At 41.4% G+C, this 18,614-nt stretch overlaps 1 protein-coding gene across 1 annotated transcript in view; it reads left to right on the top strand.

The window, feature by feature from the left end:
* Positions 1–1,883: 1,883 nt before the first annotated feature.
* CPE (carboxypeptidase E) overlaps positions 1,884–18,614 on the top strand; it is a 58,630-nt gene continuing 41,899 nt past the window's right edge. Inside the window, exon 1 of the mRNA XM_074866527.1 lies at positions 1,884–2,230. Within this exon, the coding sequence (XP_074722628.1) occupies positions 1,930–2,230 (301 nt within the window). The 5' untranslated portion in view covers positions 1,884–1,929. The remainder of the gene's footprint in view (positions 2,231–18,614) is intronic.

Here is an 18,614-nt window from a genome sequence, read left to right as displayed (position 1 = left end):
GTCTAAAATCACAGCATCAGCGGATTTGTTTACTTTGTGTATATGGCGCAAGGGAAAGTGATGAAGAAAACAAGGAATATTTAGCCTGTGATGAATGTAGCTAACAAAACTGATAAAGAATGTGAATCTTTTGAATGCTAGGTCAGTTACCTTTATTTGCAGTTCATTTTGGAGCTCTGAGAGCATTGCACATATTGCACACAATTCTAAAGCGGTGTGAAGTCATAAATTCGTAATACAATTCATGCTGTTAGGGAGGAAAGAAGTCAGAGGGATGGCACTTCTGTGTTCCTAAATCTGAAGAGTGATCTTGCTCAGAGAAAAAACTTATCAGGGAGTTTCTGTACATCCAAGTCTTGCAAAATGCTTCAAGCAAATTTGCATTTGCATTTCATGACCCCAGAGCAAATGTGACATGATATGATAGGCATCTCCCAAAGTTTTCTAGCAATAAGAATGGAGAGTTGAAGGCTCCAAGAAGTGCTCTGAAGGTGCCTTTGCACATGGTTGCGTTCTTGTAACTCTGGAATTAAACTGGGCAGAGAAGCTTCTGAACCCAGTTGGCTTTGAAAGATGGTGAGGACTGGGTGAGCTGACCTTTGGTTCTTGCTATGAAGAAATGCATCAACTAATCCAGGACTGACAATCAGGACACTGAAAGATAACAAGTATAGGTGAATATAGAGAAATAGATCTATAAGTATTTATATATATAGTAGTTGCATTTTCAGGTCTGAGTTTCAGCTGCTGGATGAGTTTCTGAGCTGGTATATCACCTAGTGTCAATGAAGATGTTCTAGAAGACATTATTTCCATTATCTTCTTGGCTGGAACTAGGCAAACCATAATTTGGGAAAATATCCATAGGATCACAAAAGCTTAACAAATCTTCCTGAAAATTGATTCGGTGTAAGTTGGTGATGGAAGGGGATGTTATACAGGCTCACCCTTTTAGATTAGAAGATCAGGGTAAAACATGTATTAAATTATTGGGGGGCAAGATTCTGTTTGTAGAAGGATGAATTGGATGTGTGATTTTTTTGAACCTCTCAAAATTTTCCAGTGAAGCTTTGTGTCCTTTAAAAATAATAATAAAAATAAACCACCCTGATACAGAAGTTGCTCTTTAGCATTTAGCCTTTTGCTTGTATCAGTTGTCCTTTTCAGGCTGTTTTGACATAGTCTAAACACTTATGCCTATAAAACAGGTTGAAAAAACAGAGGGCTTCAGAAGTCCTGTCGTATCTGTGGTCTAGAAGAGATTGTGATTTATTAGTATCCAGCGAATGGTTCCTCACAAGGGCATTCCCTTTAAACATCATGGGATGTGCTCGTTAAGTAAGCATTCTCAGCATCGGAAAGTAAATCTTGCGTGATCCTTTGCTTTCTGTGATGCCGCAAAGCTACTTTATAGATGATAAGCAAGGGAACCTTTTAGATGGTTGTTTATATAGTTTTCCCTGTGAGGTCAATCACATACATTTGTCTTATTCTGCAATAGTACTATTTGAATCTTGCATGGCGCACTCTGTTCATCCAGGTTTTTGGCAGTGGGTTAACTCGGCGGGACTGCAGGAATGCCGTGCAGGGTAAAAGGATGTCACCGAATAAAATCAAGAAGCAATGGATCCTTCCAATGATTTTTTTTTTTTTTTTTTTTTTTTATCTGATTGATGACACCAGCTTTAGTGACTTTCGGCCGCCTCTTGCGGCTCCGGCACGGCGGGGCCGCGCACCCACCGCCGCCCTCCGCGGGGAGCTCTTGCTCCCCCCGCCGCGGCCCGCGGAGACGGGCGGAGGGGCCGGTCCTTCCCCTCCCTTCCCCTCCCCTCGCCACCGCCTCCGCCCGCCCCCCGCTCCCTCCCTCCCTCCCTCCGTCCCTCCCGCCGGGGCCGGCGGCAGCTGCTCGGCCGCGGGCAGGAGTGCGGGATGGCGGCGCGGGTGCGGGTTCTGCTGGCGCTCTGCGGGCTGCTGGCTGCCTGCCGGGCGGCGGAGCCGGCGGCGGGGGGGGCGGCGGCGGCGGCGGGGGGCTCCAGCCGGCGGCGGCGGCTGAGCGCCGAGGAGGGCATCTCCTTCGAGTACCACCGCTACGCCGAGCTGCGGGAGGCGCTGGTGGCCGTGTGGCTGCAGTGCCCCGCCATCAGCAGGATCTACACGGTGGGGCGCAGCGCCGAGGGCCGGGAGCTCCTGGTCATCGAGGTCTCTGACCGCCCCGGCGAGCATGAGCCCGGTAAGGGGCGGAGGGGATGCCCGCAGCTCGCGGCAGGTAGCGGCGGAGCGTAGCGGGGCTGCTGCCGTGGGCCCGGGGTCCGGCGGCAGCGGGCAGACGCGGTCCCTAAAATATCCCCGTTCCGGGTGTCAGTGGTCGCCCGAGCTGAGCGCAGAGCGCCTTCGTGCCGCTGCCGCGGGGTTTAGCACCTTCGAGAGAGAGAAACGCGCTGAATTCCCCACAGAATCTCAGAGGATGCGGCAGCCGCCGGTATGGGCGCGCTCTGCAGGCAAACCCCCGGTGCGGCGGGGCGGGAGGGCGAGGCCTTGGCCCCTCGCTCCCTGGCACCACCGAACTGCCGGGGACGCGTGAGGCGCCGCCGTGTCCCTGCGAGGTGCGTGACACGGCCAGGCTGCCTGCGGCCCCGCCTCGCCGCGGCGCGCTGCGGGCTTTGCACAGATGTCTCGGGTATGTGGTTATGTGTACCTGGGGTTTGAGGCATTTTTTATAAAAGGGGATATGATTGACGCCGTGCATTTGTTCGACGCCTACGAGGGTGCGTTTTTCGTCGTTTCCAGTTTCAGAACTGGTAGTATCGCTTATGTCTCTGCGTGAAGAGGCTTAGTCTTGAAAGCTGCTCAGGACCTGAGGCCCAGCTATAAGCCACCTGCAGTCACGTCTTCACCCTTCCCTTGGCAGGTTACAGAACAGGTTGGAACTCTGTGCTTTTTAGGTGGAGAAGTAGCTTCTGTTGGTCTCTGGGGATTTGCTCTATACAATTGGTGCTTAATGTCCTGCTTTATGACCTGAATATAACCTCGCTTTGCATCCTCAATGGACTTACATTTTTACCGACTGTGTTAGGGCTACTGATAAAACTTATACATTATAGGATATCAGACGTAAGGAAGAGCGAAGAGATAGTCAGGGTAGCTAAGCATTGTCTTGAAGTGAAAAATGTAGGAATTGCAGCGAAATTTGAAAAATTTCTTTGTGGTATGTTGCCATCTTGATACGGGGGGTGATCCTGAAGCTAAGAATTAATCTACTGCCACCATGTAATTTGCTCTCTAGAGTGATAGGCAATTATTATTGTGACTTTGCGCTACAGTCAGGGGACAGTTGCTACAGCTCATTTATTTGGCACTTCTGTCAAGCCAACAGAAACAGGGACAAAAAGAGCACTCTGTGCAGTCTGAGGTGGGGCCATGGCTCTTCCTAGAGACACACTGCTTCTCCTGCTGGTGTCAGTGACGTGAGAGAGGGTTTGTCATTGAGCCTGAGCAAAAGAGAATCCAACTGTGTACCAATGAGCGATAACAAAATGCAGAAAATTTTCTATGGTTTGCATCCACATATAAGCTACAGTGAATGTCAAGCATTTCCTAGAATGTGCTCTATCCCTCACAAAGGGACCCCTATAGCCGAAAATGCCACATGTTGTAATGTCCAAAATCACATGTCAGGGAATGTGATGAGTCCTGGCAATCTTTAGTGGTGGATGCTGAAAATGCTGCGTTTTGCAGAGGATTCACCAGGGTTTGAACCAGAGCAAATTCGTTGTTTTATTTCAATCCTCAGTTTCGTTGTGCAAGGTACTGTGAGCATTTCTCAAAAAGCGGAGAACTGCTGCAGTTTTCGCTATCTGCAGCGGCACATGAGAGAAACTCAGGATCTTCTTAGGAAGAGCAGCGAGCCAGACCACATGCCTAGTTATGGTTGTGCTCCTTTGAAATAATTGTAAAGGCATTGATAACACCCCTGCTGCTTTGTTACAGAGCCTAAGCACCTACATACGATGCTAATGGTTGCATTAGAGGTGTTTTCTTCTTAATAAAGTGCCCTTTCTTCTACTGGGTAGTAAAAGGTAGTACTGTTTATTTTTCTATGTGAGCTTTTTTAAGCTGTGCAGTAAAAGAAGTAGAGCCTTGTACCAGCCTTGGCAGGAAATGCAAGGCTGATTCTGCAGCTTGTACCTGAGGGGGAATCCTTGCTCACTCTGAGCATCCATGCTTGATTCCCAGGGCAACAACAGGAACAAGGATGTTTTGTGTGATTGAAGTTTGCAGGATCAGGACCTGATTTATCATCATCTGTTATTAAAAAATGATATAGAATTTCACAGACACACACATACATGTAGTTATTTTTTCTTTTTTCACAACAGGCTAAGAAGTTGTTATTTCTGAACATAATCTGTTCCTACAAGATATCCTAAGTGTCACTAGGTTTATTTTTAAATATATATAAGTATAATGAAATATACGCTGTGGCTCATAGGTTTACCATCTGTAGAGAGCTCATGCTTCTAGAAGCCTGGTGAGTATGCAGGGATGATACCTGAATTATCTAGTGAGCTGCTGCGAAAACAACAAAATGTTTCTGTTCACTTAGTGAGCAAGTTGATGACAAAATAAATCAGGAAAGTGTCAGCAGAGCATCAATAAAGACTCTTTGTACTGAGCAAAGAGTCTTTGTACTGAGTAAATCAAATACCGCACATGCGTGCATACATTGCATAATCACGCATATTACATGGCCGTGCAGCGCTGTGTAAATGCTTTTGATCGCATGCAAGCATATAAATCAACTTTAATTTTAGAATATCAGCTATTTGTGGAAATGAGTTTGTAATATATGTGCAGTATTTGAAAAAAACGCATGAGAGAAGTAGGAAAATTTTAGAAATGTACTTTAGGCTTCCAAAGCAACTGGAACAAATTCTTAGTGAACGAAGCAACTGGAACAAATCGTTAAGGCCTCATCTTTTGCTGGGGTAAATATACATTATGAGGATTTTTTTTTTTAAAGTCCTGATCCTGCATTGGAAACCAGAAAGACTCCATATGAGTCAGTCTCGTTTCTTGCATAAGCATACAAAGTGTCTTGGCAAATCTTGGAAACCCAGATTAGACATTTGGAAGACGCGAACTGAGCCTTCACTGAGCTCTTCCCAGGGACATGCTAAATGCCAGAAGCGTGAGACTGCCTGAAGTTTCTGATCCTACATTAAATTCTTGGAGAATGTGCTGCCTTCTCCGCAAACTTGAACACCATGCTGCCTGTGCTTCCCTCGTGGTTAATGCCAAACAGAGTTTGGTCTAGTATTTTGTGATTTTGTTTTTTTGTGGCAGCAGTTTCTTTAGGCTGATACTGTACACTTATGGGAGATCAGAGCCTTTAATTGCTGGTGGAAAAGAAGCCCTTGAATAAGGAGAAGCAAAACCAGGAGATGAAGATGTTTGAACTTTAACAAACAGTTTTATATTGAAGCAGCTGTTCCATGTAGATAACCTCACTTTGAGTTGGTGGGGATTAGATGGTTAAGGCAAAGGAAGACTTGAATAAGACTATATCAGTGGTTAGCTCTAGAAGGGGTTGTATGAACCTAGACTGGAAGTGATCAAAATACAATTTTGTCCCCATGCTTGCCAAAAATTGGCAAAGTTGACAGAAGATGGTGAATGGCAAGGTGGGATAAAGCGAGGAGGAAGAGACTGTGGGAGGTTGATGGTGCACCAAAGGAAAACAGAGGACGGTTGATAGTAAAGCACAGATTATTTCTGGGACAAACTAAACAATTTTTTGCCTTAACTCAGATGCAAGAGAATACTGACTACTCCTGAGAGAGGCTCTTGCTTTGGATATCTGATGTTCTGTTGAACAAACACCCAATGGATCCTGATCTCTTGAGGCTTTTTTAACAACCATAACTAAGCTCATTTTGAGCATAAGTTTCTATTCTTTGATAGAAATGAAATATATTTAGAATTGATTAATGCCAAAAGCCATTCCTCCACCGTTAATGTTCAGCCACTCGTTTAGGCATGCTGCCACTTCTGACTCATTTGTACCATGGATTTTGGTGGTGCAAGGTCGATCCCCTCTATATTACCTCTTCACTTTGAATGTGAAAATGAAACATTCTGACGCTTTCAAGATTCCTAGGTCGGTTTCTTCTGTTTACATGAAAAAATTGCAGATTAAAACTTCTCTCAACTCCTAATCTTTTTTAATAAATTACTAAGATTCTTATAGTGGTTATTTTTCAGTGTTTAGTTTTGTGAAGATATCTTCAAAGTAAGGCTTATTAATTGACTAGTTACATGTGTTACAGATACAGGCTCTGAAAATTACTTTGCATGGAGGGGAGAGAGGGTGGATGAAAATACAGATTTTGTGACAACAAAATGGTCTGCAAATGACATTTTCATCAAATTGTTCATGCTAGAGAAAAGGAAACAGAAATCCTGAAAATATCAGAATAACGGCATTTTGGAAACAAAATATTTCATGTTTTTTCAAAGCAGCATTTTTTTTTCAGTGTTAATGATTTTTTTCAGTGTTAATGATTTTCTTGTTCATCCTTCTCCCCACAAGCATCTTTAAAAATACCTAAATAGAAGGAAAAGGTTTGTTTGTAGTTGAGCGAGACATCTGATTTTCCAGAAAATGATGTACTTCGGACTTTTCAGTTTTGAACAACATCAAAACATTGTGTGACAGTGAGGCAGGAGCACACTGTGCACAAGGTGAGCAGCACAGTTGTGACTTGGAGCATTTGCAGGACCCTGTGAGTGGGACTTCAGTTGATTTTATGAGGTGCAGTTTGGCTACATTAATCCTTGTACCTGTCACTTTACCAAAGACCCCCCTTGGCATGGTGAGGAAATGGGTTGGGTGGGTCAGTGCTGGCACTGAGCCTAAATAAGCTGCTTGATTTCCCAAATTGCAGCTCCTGACTGGCCCCCGCAAAGTCGCCCAGTGTTAGGCTCTCAATTTCACGCTCCAGCCCTGCAGTGCTGGAGCTGTTTCTTCCTGCAAAAACATAATTAAAGGGTGACTGAAAGAGAAAATCATGACTTGACTCTATATTAATGAATGGGGAAATCCAAGATCTGGCCACTAATACAGAAACCATACCTAGGGTTTTTTTCTGTTGTTGAAGTGCTCACCCATTCAGCTGTGGCACCAGCCATAGTGACCTAATACTTTCTGTGGTAAGAAACTGTGAAAAGTAAAGCCAACAAATTCACAGGGAAAAAAATGGTTGCTGGTAATGTTTGTATTTCACTGTTGCACAAAACTCATTTTTTAATATTTTTTAAATTATTGTAATTTAAATGACGGTGCAGTCATTACAGAGAACTGTGAGCAAGTGCTGCTCTTTTTCAAAGAGAAACGACAGCAGCAAGGAGAAACAACCATGTAGGAGGCTGCCGTGATTTCAGCCCAGCGTGGTGCTGTGCCACCTTAGTGTGGTAGCCCAGAAGCGGGGAGACCACTTGATACCACCTGTGGGTCCTGGGGGCTGCCCCGCTTTGGGCGGGCGAGTGCAGCCCTTGGGTTGGCGGCAGGGTGTTTTAGCAGTGGTGATGTCAGAAAGCGTGCAGCTTGTCTCTTGGTTATGGTGATGTCATCAGATGCAGCTGTTCTAATATTATCACTTACAATTCGTTGCACTTGATTTTCTAAAGCTTCTTTTCCTTACGTTCGGAATTTGCAAGTAAAAATCTTGTGAGCTCTTTGATGGGCCTTGTTAGTGTTTCCAAGTTGTGCAAAGCATTTATACAAATTGTCTATGGCAAGAGCTTGTTATTAAATCTAGATATTAGAGAGCAAACCTAATTTTTACATGCTTGAGGTTTAAGCAAACACCGTTTTTTATCAGTGGCCAGTCATCTACCTTTCCCTTTCTGAAGGGAGGTGTTGAAGGATACAGGGCTGATTGCTGGTAAATGAGAGTGCACCAAAGTCATATTCATCCAGCTGCATTGCATAAGGGTAGGGGCTGTAAATGAGTGAAAATAAGCAAAACACTTTGTATCAGGAGTACAGGAGTTGCTGTGCTGACCAGGTTATGGTGTCACATTTTTCTGTCGGCTGTGGTTCAGCTTCTCTCCTTCTCTCATGGCTTATATTTGTAATCCTCTTTAAAGGTGAGATGCTCTTCAGGCAGCAGAGTAACAGGAGCACCTGCAGTGCCAAACCGAGAGCACGAGCGGGGCAGCTGCTGGTGTCTCTACAGGGATGTTTAAAATAAAATGCAGAATAAAACGTGGTTGAACCTGTTATTCACGTAGCCTTCTGCATTTGGATTTTTTCTTTCCTTTGTGCATCAGGGAACAGATTTTCTTTCAGAGCTTGTGAGGACGTTCTGGCTTCCCCATCAAACACTGCAGGGGCTACACTACCGACTCGCCTTCTGGGAGTGCAAATCTGGGGCTGGTTGTACCTCACTCATTCTGCAGAAGACTAAGAGTCTGTAATTAACTTTCCAGTGAAATCCCTTATGGGCTGTAGTGCCGTTTAGGGTAGTCCCCCTGGAGTCTCCTAGCCAGGATTTGGCCTGGGGTAGTCTCTGGCAGCACGATTTTAGTGCTGCCTGCGTTCAGAGTGGGATGTCCAGTGTCCTTCACAGACTGTGTAGGTTGCACAGGTCTTGGGAGGGCTGTAAGATTTGCTGGCAATAAGATGGCTGTCTGTACATGCAGAGTGAGTTTTTTAAAAGTATCTGTTTTATTTTAAAGAACCTTGAATAACTTTGTATTTTTAGAATGTACTTCGTAACACTCAGTTTTTTGAGAATAGATTTTTCTTCCTTAATATTTTCTTTCTTAAATAAATAATATTTCCTTAATATTTATTATTTCATCCTATTTCAGTTTTAATGTTCAGCTAAAAATAGAGGTGTAGAACACCAAGAGAAAAACGTGCTTACAAAACTGGTGAAAATCAAGGAGAGGTAGGGACCTTTATAGGTCACATTCGCAGCTAATTGTTAATGCCATTCACGATCCCATTGAAGTCAATGGAAATTCACATAAGTGTGGTGAGGCAGCTGTGCTAGGCAGTCTCTGCAGTGTTTCCTAGAGATACAATGCCCTTACTCCAAATTGCTTCACTGGCAGAAGTATTTAAAGACTTCCCTTTTTGTTAGATCATTTTTAAGAGAGGCTGAGTGCTACCTGTGAAAACACAGCTACCACCTCTCAGAAATTTCTCGTTGCTGGAATAACACAAAGGGCAAGCAAGCTGTAGTAAAAAGGGCTGTAATCATTAAGAATAAACATGACTCCACAGAAGGCAGTTGTTTTATTTTTCAGGCTTAGAATTAGCTCGAGTATGCAGAGCATTCAGAGTTTGTTGATCTGACCCAGGCTGGTTTTGACAATCCCACTCCTTTTGAAAGAGTCGATTACTTTAATTTCTTTTAAAGAGAAGAGTTGTCATCACCTCCCACTTCTGCAGAATGCCTTAACAGTTCCCAGTGAAAACAGGAGGTGAGCCTGTTTTGTTGTTGGCTTGAATTAAAGGGATGTTTTATTATGGTGACATTAATGCAAGCTCCAGAGAATTAGTGAGAAGGCTATAAAGTGCAGGGATTTCCTAAGATTTTGTGAGACATTTTGTTAAAGGCAGTAAGCTGTAATTGTGTGACTTACCAAAAAGTGACCTCATTATTACATTAATTTTTAATTTATTTTATTTAGGAGAAGCTGTTTATTTTTCTATAATGTAATGATCAATATCTCAAGCCTTTAAATTACACAAGGGTGAAAAGGGCAAGACAGTTCTTCCTATTTCAGAATAAACACAAGTTTTTGGTTGTAACAATGGAGTTGCTACTATGCTCAGACAACAATCTAGAATTAAGACTAATTTAGAATTAGTTCTATGTTCATTCCACCTAATTTTTGTTTTCAAAGGTGGTACGTAATTTAGAAGCCTACGTGCTGTGCATGCATATTCATGCTATAACCTCGCTTTGCTGTTTAGCAGGTAGAACTCTTCATTGGGCTGCAGTGCCCTCTGAAAATGTCTATCCAACACTGGGCAGGCTTCTAACTTAGGAACGTGTGCAAGAGCTTATGGTTAAGACCTGATGAATAACAAGCCTTTGTGTGTCATCATCTAAAGTACCTTGTTGTGCTTTATATGCTTGCTTTGTGAAACATACTATTTATGAACCTTATCTGGTCTTTTCTCAGCAGATTAATTTATATTGTTAAGTCTTCATACCTATTTTATTTCATGTTCCTCCTGAAAAAAAAAGTCATATGTCATCTTTTTTTGGTCTACATTTTCTTTTTAAACAGAAGTCTCACGCATGTATTACCACAGACTCTTGCTTTTTTTTTTTTTTTTTTTTTTTTTTTTTTCCATTGAGTTGGGAATTGAACTGGAAGGAAGGTTTGTAGCTGAATTCCCTTCAACATTTTGTGGATTCAAGGAAGAGTGAAAACTGCAGTGTGTACTTTAAGGCTTCTGGGTCAGTTAATTAAAATGATGGGTAGAGTTATGAGCAGTGGAATAAAGGCTATATACTTCATTTTGGAGTAAGTTGCACATCAAAAGCCAGGGTTCAGTGAATTCAGTGGGACTGGGATGTTATGTTTGAAGCTTACTTTCTGATATGCTGAGGCTAAATGAAGACATCCTTATCAGTAAAATGGTAGCAGAGTGGGCAGGTTTGATTTGCCATGTGACATGAATCTGAGTTCTTTTGGCTACCAGATCTGCATGCTTTATCTCATGTATAAGGTTGAAAGCTGGTGCTGTATTGGGAGTGGGTTAGGAGCTCTGCAGAGCAACAGCACTGGAAAAAACAGCTTGACTTGCTGGGATTTGGGATTTTGGAATCGGAGTTCTGCCATGTTATGAAGAAATGACTGTATGTGCTGGTGATGTGCTATCTGCCCTGTGACACTGAAGCAGTCGCCTTGCTTACTCCTTTCAGGGGCACTGTTGGGGATGAGGACTCTAGACTAAAAGTGCGGTCTTGGTCCATAGTGCCCTTCCCTTTGGATTGGAGGTTTCCTGCAGTTCTAGCTGAATCAGCACTGGCCACATCTTCCTGTGACAGCAGCAGGTAACAGAGTCATTGTCAGAGGGCTCTGGGGTTTGGGTCAATACAAAGGCATGCGTTAGAAATGTGTGTGTGTAGCTACAATGGCCAGGTAAGAGAGAATCTTGAATCATAAACCCTTGTTTGAAGGCAGTAAATGTTTGTTTTTAATTAATTCTTTTTTTGAAGTGAGACATTTATAACTGTAAGATAGTAGCTGCTTCCTGCTAGTTGTTCAATACAGAATTATGAGCAAAACCTGACATCCTTGTTTGCTCACAAATTAAGTCCCATGGGGCAAGCTGAGATAGTCGTTCTTTGTATGGAGCTTTACATGACTGTGGAGCGTGAGCTGTCTGATTTATGACCAAAGAAAGATACTGCTCTGGCTGTAGAGTCTGCCTACAGTGAGAACAGCCATCGTATGCCATTTTGAATACTTATCCTTAGGTATGGATCTGCCTTAAAGCCGAGTGGAAAAAATTGTTTGATCAGGTGGGACGTCTGACTGGCCAAGGTTTAATGAGCTGTTTTCTTGGCAAAGACATGCTTGCTGGTATACCAGTCTAATGATCTGGTAGATTTTTTTGGTATCTAGAAAGTATGACCTGGACCTTTGCCATATTAGTTCTCCAAACAAAAGAGAAATCATGCAGTACTTTACTATGAGAAATACAACTAATAATAGTTGAAAGATACAAAGAAAGTGGAAGGACAGCGAGACATTTCAAAGATCAAAACTTTTTGTGTAGTTGTTTTTCTGATACCATCACATTAGACATAACTAGATAACAATGTGTGTGGGTCAGTGCATGTTTTTCCCCTGAGATTTGTAGCTGCAAGACGTCATTTGGATGTCTTTTTGTGTCCCTCAAAAGTAAAGGGAGCCCACAGTGTGACTGTCCTTCACACATTACTGTCCCTCAGTATTATGAAAGGCATACTCCTTGCACAATTATGGTTCAAAATTAACCTTTTTTCTTATGCTAAATTGAATGTTTTGTAGTCTTGGCTGGCTCTGCGTCTTGGCTTATTGTACAAAAGCACAGTTCTAGAACTATAAGCAAAATTGGTGTGAGTCTAAGAGCTAAATACACACTTTTTACACGTGTGAAAAATCATTACTTCAAAGGGGCTTTATGACTATGGTAAGCTGACTCTCCATGTCAGATCTTCACCTCATATAGACTAGACAGTGCTTTAATTTCTCCTCCCATCCAGCTGCTGAGCATCCACAAATCAAACTGAAGTCAGTGGGAGCTGCACATCTGAAACTTCATTATAATCAGGAGGTTTATAAATACTAATGTTCAAGCCAATTTGTGTGCATGCCCTTAAGAAAGAAGGCTAAATGTGACTTTGATTCTGTAATAGCCTGCATTTAAGGAATGAGTGATCACTGTTTATGCCTTTCTGAATGAAATGTCTTCATTCTTTTTGGTGACATCAGTACATAGTGAGATGGAGAGAAGAAGAAAGATGTGGGGTTGGGAGCTGGGCTGTCGCGTGTTTAAACTTTAAGCATTGTCATTGTAGGAAGTTGTTTCACAGGGAGGAAAAGTGGTTTTGTGATAAAGGATGTCTGGCTTCTTTCTTGGCTCTGCTGTGTATTCTTCATCTGTCTGGATAAGGACATTCTCTTGCTATGCTTCAGGTTCTCATCTGTGTGCCTAGGTTCTCATCTTCTGTGATGCAGGTTAGCATGTGGCTATGCCATGTACCCCATATGTAGGTTCTTGATAGATAGCACGTGGTTCAGCATTTGATCTATCTTTAAGATGCGGTTCCTACCGGCTTCCTGTCAGATTTTTCCCTCGGAGCAAATAGCCCCAGTATTTGTGCTGACTCAGCTATGCGAACTGAGAGATGGTGAGGAGTCGTCAAGAGTTTCTCTCCCTGTTTACCTGTTAGGTAGATACACTTTTTTTTTTTTTAAAAAAATATCTGCCTTGATAGCAGAGGAGTATGAAGAAGGTACCAATTCTTCCTTTTCTTCCAGTGCTGGTAGGTAGAGTCACAACACAGACATCTATATTTGTAAGGTTTCCCTGTGTTACAGTTACGGGAACAAATCCATAGTGGAAATAAATAGTACAGACCTTTAATGGAAGTCTTATAGTACAAATCTTTAGTGGAAAAGTCTATAAATAAACAGAAACAGAGGAGCATCTGTTCCTTGATACTTCATGGAGCAGCTGGTAAAAATAAATTCTGTATTATAACAGTAGCCAATACAAAGTGAAAAAGTACCTGACAACAGAAGACCCCCTGAATAGAGAAGTTTAAGGGCCAACAAGCTCATCTGACTTGAAAATTGAAGAATTGTCTGAAATAGATGTTGCCATGGAGACAGAGCGGATTAGCAGCCTGAGACTGATTTCATTGGTCTGTTGCTAGCACAAGTTGCTTGTTTGAGTAGCATTAATATGTTGTCTCATGCTGCTTTATATGCTGAGACCATCTGGCATTAGTGGTATTTAAAGGTGCAGTTCTTGTTATGGAAAGAGTTGGCCAACATGGTTTGATTTATGCTTGTAAGACAAGTTATGAAAGTTAAGAAGTCTTTGCAAAGCTGCCCCATGCACTAAAAATATTATGAAAAGTCACAGCACATACAGAGATGAAGTGGGGCTTTGGGAAGCGACATGGGGAATTTCAGAAGTTTGTTTTATGCTCAGCACACATTTAAAGTATTCACTGCACAAACATGCACTTTTGCATGTTTCTTCAGGTGTGTATGTGCAGACAGCTACATTCTTCTTTTCAAAAATAAGCCTTTTCACTGTACACTATGAAGCTGCTTGGGAGCTACAGCTCCACCACCTTGAACAAGCATGAGATCATGTTGCTCATCATATTGTGTATTACGGCAAAGTATGTCATAGAGTTAATGAACAAGATAAGGTCTAACCAAACAGAGCCGCTCTATGTTACTTCAGAGTCTATGCTTTCAAGAAGAAATATTTTCTTTAAGTTTGACTATACCATTGAAAACATATTTTGTAGCAAAGTATTTGATAAGAAAAACAGTTTGTAGAGACTAACATAAACCTTATCTTTGATCTATTTATAGCTGTGAGTCTTCATCTGCTTTCCTTAATACCATTCTCAAGTGGGAGTTATCTTCCAAAGGAGCTTATATGACAGTGCTGTCATTCCTCAGATGCTTGTAAATTTTCACTATTTTTTTTTGATAATTATTATCATGATACTTAATTATTCTCAAGAGTTTTTCCACAGACAGAAATGGGTAGTTACAAAGTGACCAAATAATAGCCAGAAAATGTTCCTGTCTGAGCTTATGAGGTCCAGTGTAGAGGTCTGTCTGTGGGCTGAGCATCATAGGAAAAGTGGCTGGAGTGAAAACTAGCTGGAGGCTTTGTTCTCCTGGACAGACTTAAAACCGAACTGAATTTGAAGTTAAATCTTGGTAATAAACACTGTGAAAGCATAGGAATAGAGCATTTTTAGATTCTCAAGTTACCGGTGTTCTGAAGTTACTGATGGAAAGCATTCATAATGATCTTCTGCAGCTGTGTAACACTTGTCTACAGATATTGATGTGATATTCATTGGATATTGATGATGTGGTATGTAGTACAATAATAAAATGAAACAAGGACTTGGGATCTGTTTCACAAACCTTTAGGTTTTAAGCTTTTATTCTGGAGCTCTGACTTCGATGCCAAAATAAATTCTTTGTATACTTTCACTTCAAATGCAAGACCCAAAAAATATATAGCTGTGGATGTCCTAGCTCCCTTAAATAGCTTTAGAATGATTACATTTGATGCTTAATGTTTTTACAGCTTAGTCCTGTTTTAACTCTGTCAGAATGAATATAGGGCACATGAAGAAAGCCAAATAATTTATCTCCCCAGCCCACTCCCAACCCTCAGCTCCTTGTTTGCAAGTCAGTTTTCTCTCTGGGTTTTTTTTTGAAGCCAGTCATCCAGTTCTCTCTGAGACAAAGTTTGGGTGCAGTTTTGGGGATCAATCCACCCCAAGACCCACCTCACAGTGATATGGACAGGACTGCTTGCTGCTGTTGTCCCTGAGCAGTCTTCTCGTGTTACCTTGTCATGTCTCAGAGCATCACATACATCTACCTACTCTCACGACACACCCAGGGTATGCCACACACTTTCACAGTGTTGTACTATTAAAATCAGCCTGAGAGGCTGTGACACAGCCCTCACATGATTGCAGGCGCTTTGAACTAGATAAACCCACAAGTAATTACTTCTTAAAGACATTCTGTGAGACCCATTGTAGCCTTGTCCAACCATGGGTATGATCAGATGGGACTAGCCCTGAGGAACGAGGGTATAAGCCACCTCCACCGTTTGGCACAAGGGGCCTCCTGGATGCCCTTAGCAATGTAGGCTAACTGCTTTCCAGTTTTATAATCAGAAGTTATAGTTTCTTGAAAATTATTTGTACTTAATTTCTGAAGCCACTGATTTTGGCCAGATTCCTTCACAGTATTTGGTTTGTTTCAGTTCTCCAGATACTGAAATTTGACATACCAGTATTTATAGTCTGGAAATGTACTTTTCTTTCTCCTTTCTGTTCATTTCCAAGGATGGAATGCTGCTTCTATTCTTGCTGCATTTCCATAGCACTTAAATGAGCCTACTGCAGCTGATTAAACTATTGACAGATTAATTCAGTGTGAGGAAAGATGATAGAATTGAGAAACAGAAGCATCTGGAATAGTGCTTGAACTATATAACATTATACTGAGTTGCAAAGCCTGGTGACTTGGAGTCTCTGAAACTGAAATAGTTGCAACTAGGCTTTCTTGTCTGGAGTGTCCAACAGTTCTTTAAATTTATTGTTAATGTGAAGTGGAATGAACATAGATAAATTTATCATATATTTTGTGGTTTATTTTATTGGTAGCCCTGAAGACTAATGATATGGAAATGTGCTTTTGAAACAACGAACCATAAATGACTAATGCCAAGTTATTCTCACAATACCATTACAATAACTCTGTAGATCCAACAGATCTATTTTAACAATAAATTTTCTATATTCAGTGGATTAATTAATATAATTCCATATTATGGGGGCAATTTCAGAAACCCGTAGTTAGAAATAGCTGAATCGTCAGAAGGTGAAATGTCTCCTGTACAAAGAATCAATAAAAGGCTCCAGAAATGCTCTGTTTAAATGTAAACAGAGCTGCTATTAGATTTGTGCTTCCTAAACTTTGTTCCAGGTAAATTGCACCTTTGGATAGCATTCCAGTGCTATTCCTATAACCCCAGTGAAATCTCTATATAAAGTCACTCTGGAGTGCTTAGGTATTACTCTAAGACTTGACAAAGATTTAGTGCCCATCTATACCTCTGACTTCCTCTGCAACTTTAGAGAAGGGCGTTTGTTCTGCCTGAACCTCAGTTCACCCTCTGGGACCCTGGAGCAGCAGTGCTTGCACAGCTCATGGGAATCTGTGAGAGAGAATCTTTTGATGTCTGTGTTGCCCAAACACCACAGAAACTAGAGATATTGGTTAGTGCAGTCCAATCCGTTTTTCATTTTCTCTTTCCTAGGAACTGAAAGGCTTAGGATAATCTAAACCAAAAAAAGATTTGACACAGCCAGAGGAGATGGAATCTCCTGTTGCAGGTCCTGCTTAAGGGTTCTTTAGGATCCTCTCTAATGACTGGTGGCATTGTCGTCTACTCTTATTCATCCCCTGTGTAAGAACTGGCTAGTACAGAGCCTGGTATCTCTATGAGTTCCTTATTCACTTGGTAGCAAAATTTACTTTAAATGGCTTTAAATATATATCACAGATCTCATGTGTTTTTCCCAGCATAAAACAGACTGGTGGTGAGGCAGAACCTTGAGCATCATGCTCTTAACCAGTTAGAAAGAGGGCTGTATTTTGCAAAGGACAGGTGATCATCCAGAGTGAACAGTTTACAATTTGCTTATTGCTGGTGCCTGTCAAGTAGGAGCACTTTCCAGATTATTTCTATTAAAAGTAATTGTATGGACATTGAGTTAGATAGACCTTAGCCTATTGCTGGTATAACAAATGTAGGTGGAAACCCTTATGAGGTCCCAGTTGTAATTTAAACTCATTGCACCCTAGAAAGGTGTGAATGGCATGTATTTTTTTGATATAAGGATTAATTTAAAACATTTTTCTCTTTCCTTTCATCCTCCTTCTTTCTTTTCACTATTCCTATCCTTCTATTCCTCAATTGTTTGTTTTTGTGGGTTTTTTTTTGTTTGTTTGTTTTTTTTAATCACTGCAGTTGTCTTTTAAAAGCTAGTTCTCAAAATACAGCAAAGGTGAAATAGAGGAAGCGTAAAAGACTAAAGAAAATGTGGTTTTGCTACAGATTCTGTAGACTTTCAGTTTTCTCCAGCCTTAAGGCTGCATTATAGGGTGTATCAAGATTGTACTGTCTAGAAGGATGCTGTAGCTGTAATTTACAACAAGAACATGAGATGTTAGTCAGCAATCTGTTTATAACATTGTGGTTTAGAGAAGAACTTGCCCTTTCTGTAGGAGGATCTCCAGCAGAATGTCAGAAAAATTGAAGCAGCTGTGGCTGTAAAAAGAAATGTACATTAAAAATGCCAGAGAGAAACCACAGGCAGGGATCCTCCTCTGCCATTTATAGCCCTGTCATTAAATGTCCCTTTCAAAGCTTTGAACGGAGATAGAAATCCCATTTATGTTTATATACATAAAAGGAATAGACAAATAATGACATCAGGGGTTCAGCTGATGATGAGACTGCAAACTGTAATAAACTGGGATCTGTCATTGCAGTTAGTGCCTGAATAGAAATCTCCGAGCATAAGAGCATGGGAGTGCAAGGGGCAGTAAGCGTACAGGGTCTTACCTAGCATATAGGAATGGAAGCAAGCAAGCAAAACATTGTGATAATTAATATTTTTACAGGAAAATGCTGATTTAGTTATTGAGATTTTCATGTGCAGAGTCAACAGGAGTGTGGATCAAACTCTTCCCTCTGCTTTAGGTGAGGGATAGGTTGATTTCGAGACAGTCATCCTGCTTTTCTGTTACTTTGCCTTTAGTTGCCCTTGTGTTACTCTCTGTTGTTTCAAAATACATTGAAATTAATGAAGCGTAATTTTTATTTATGTTTACTTGTCAAATTGGGTAATACACGTTTAATTTTTGAAACAGTTTATCAGAAGCGCACTATGTGCATTTCAAGAAGTGTATGTCAAGAGTTATTTCTTCCAGCTTTCCCATTAACTGGTTTACAGTGATGAATGTGTCTTCCAGGAAAGCAGTCAAAATGAAATAGCATGAAAGTCTGTATGGGTTTCAGTTCTGCACACAATGAAGTCCATTGAAGCTTTGCCAGTGACAGCAAGGGATCCAGAGTTTAATGTATTACCTACACTGTTGAGCACTATGGAAGTGAGATGAGAGGGTGGGCTATATGTGCCTTCATAAGACATTACTAATAATATCAAATAATGTGTAATATGTTTAAATCATATGTGATTGCATGTGTGTATTAATGTATATGTGTACATTTTATATCAAAAATCTTC

This window comes from Strix uralensis, chromosome 4 (assembly GCF_047716275.1).
Source record: "Strix uralensis isolate ZFMK-TIS-50842 chromosome 4, bStrUra1, whole genome shotgun sequence".
NCBI classification, from domain to species: Eukaryota; Metazoa; Chordata; class Aves; order Strigiformes; family Strigidae; genus Strix; species Strix uralensis.
This window is presented reverse-complemented; position numbering and strand designations above follow the sequence as displayed.